The 1,827-nt window shown below is 36.3% G+C and overlaps 1 protein-coding gene across 1 annotated transcript in view; it reads left to right on the plus strand.

Moving 5' to 3' along the window:
- Positions 1-371: 371 nt before the first annotated feature.
- Positions 372-1,827, plus strand: part of sim2 (SIM bHLH transcription factor 2) — a gene marked incomplete at both ends in the record, with an annotated part of 19,505 nt that continues 18,049 nt past the window's right edge. Inside the window, one exon of the mRNA XM_084399964.1 lies at positions 372-546. Within this exon, the coding sequence (XP_084256090.1) occupies positions 372-546 (175 nt within the window). The remainder of the gene's footprint in view (positions 547-1,827) is intronic.

Below are 1,827 nucleotides of genomic sequence, written 5' to 3' on the forward strand. Positions count from 1 at the left end.
TCATTTTCACATCAAAACGTCAAAGCGCGTCGAAGCCAAAAGCGAAAAGAGATTTCCCGATGAAATGGAGTTCAACTGTCTATATCAGAAGTTATCAGAATCAAAATCTGGATGATTTATTGAAGAACTTTTCTGGAAAGACCGTTTCCAGTTTTTGACAGTTTTTGTGAAGAGTTTCGTCAGTGATTTACATGCAGTCGTTTCATTTTATATAATTTAAGTGGCAAACAGCAGGACTATCGAGAAGCTTCAGTCTTTCACTGCAACAAACGGAAAAGACGGAGGAAAAACCATTAATGACCCGTGAAACATGTTGTAGCGAGTGAACATTATTACAGTGAAAACTCGTCCATCTTATGCATGTGTGAGAAATGAAGGAAAAGTCCAAGAATGCAGCGAAGACACGAAGAGAAAAGGAAAATGGAGAGTTTTATGAGCTGGCCAAACTGTTGCCTCTGCCGTCGGCGATCACATCTCAGCTGGACAAAGCGTCCATCATCAGACTGACCAGCAGCTACCTGAGGATCCGAGGCCTGTTCCCTGAGGGTAACACACACACACACACACACACACACACACACACACACACACACACACACACACACACACACACACTGACCAGCAGTTACCTGAGGATCCGAGGCCTGTTCCCTGAGGGTAACACACACACACACACACACACACACACACACACACACACACACACTGACCAGCAGCTACCTGAGGATCCGAGGCCTGTTCCCTAAGGGTAACACACACACACACACACACACACACACACACACACACACACACACACACACATTATTATTATTTTAATTTCATTCAATTCAGCTTAAAGCATTAAAAAAAAAAAATTGAATGCGTTAAGCTGAATTGAATGAAATTAAAATAATAATAATGTATGTGTGTGTGTGTGTGTGTGTGTGTGTGTGTCTAACCACTTAAAAATTATAAAATAATAATTATGAGTTCGGTTTGATGAAATGAAATGATTGCGATTAAATGTTCGGGAAAATCATGTGAAAATACAGCGTTAAAGCAATGATCCTCTGACTTTAGGATTTATAGCATTCAGCGCTTAAAAAACTTGTTTAAAGCACTAGTATAATATTTAATTATAAAAATAAAAAATCAGCTCACATAAAACCCCCAAAAAACATGACAGATTCAGTCATTTTCTCTTTCCGTCTTTCTCTTTCAGAATATTTTGCTGAGAATCAAAAGCTAAATTTATATTGAATCATAACAGATTTCAAATCGTAGCCTATACGGGATAAATATTAAATGGGAGAAAATAGAGAATTCATATCGGATCGCATTGGGCCTAAAGAGCCTATAATATAGAGATATGTCTTCTATAAAATAGTCGAATTTTGTTCCCATAGTTCATTTCTTTGACGGAGGCAGTGGTTTCAGCGGTAACTGGGGGCCACATTTATTTTAAAGGTAAAATAAATATTCTGTCGATATTTAGGCTACTCCAAATATGATTAATTCTTTTAAACATAAAATAAGATATTCTGAGAAATATCTGATTGGGTCTTTTCCCGTTCATACAATTGAATTCAATGGGCACCGAAACAGTTACCAACATTCTTCAAAATATCATCTTTTATGTTGAACAGAATTAATTATTTATTTGATTTAATAATTTGATTGAATCTTGTATTATTGTGTGATGATGAGCAGTGATGACATATGCTAAATAACACAAAACAAACTGAACAAAACAAAAACATCTGCTGTATAATCTTACAGATGGCCTAACACAAACCGAGTAAAATTAATGTATCTGTAATATTATCATGCACGCTCAATTTATAC

This window comes from Rutilus rutilus (assembly GCF_951802725.1).
Source record: "Rutilus rutilus genome assembly, chromosome: 25".
NCBI lineage: Eukaryota > Metazoa > Chordata > Actinopteri > Cypriniformes > Leuciscidae > Rutilus > Rutilus rutilus.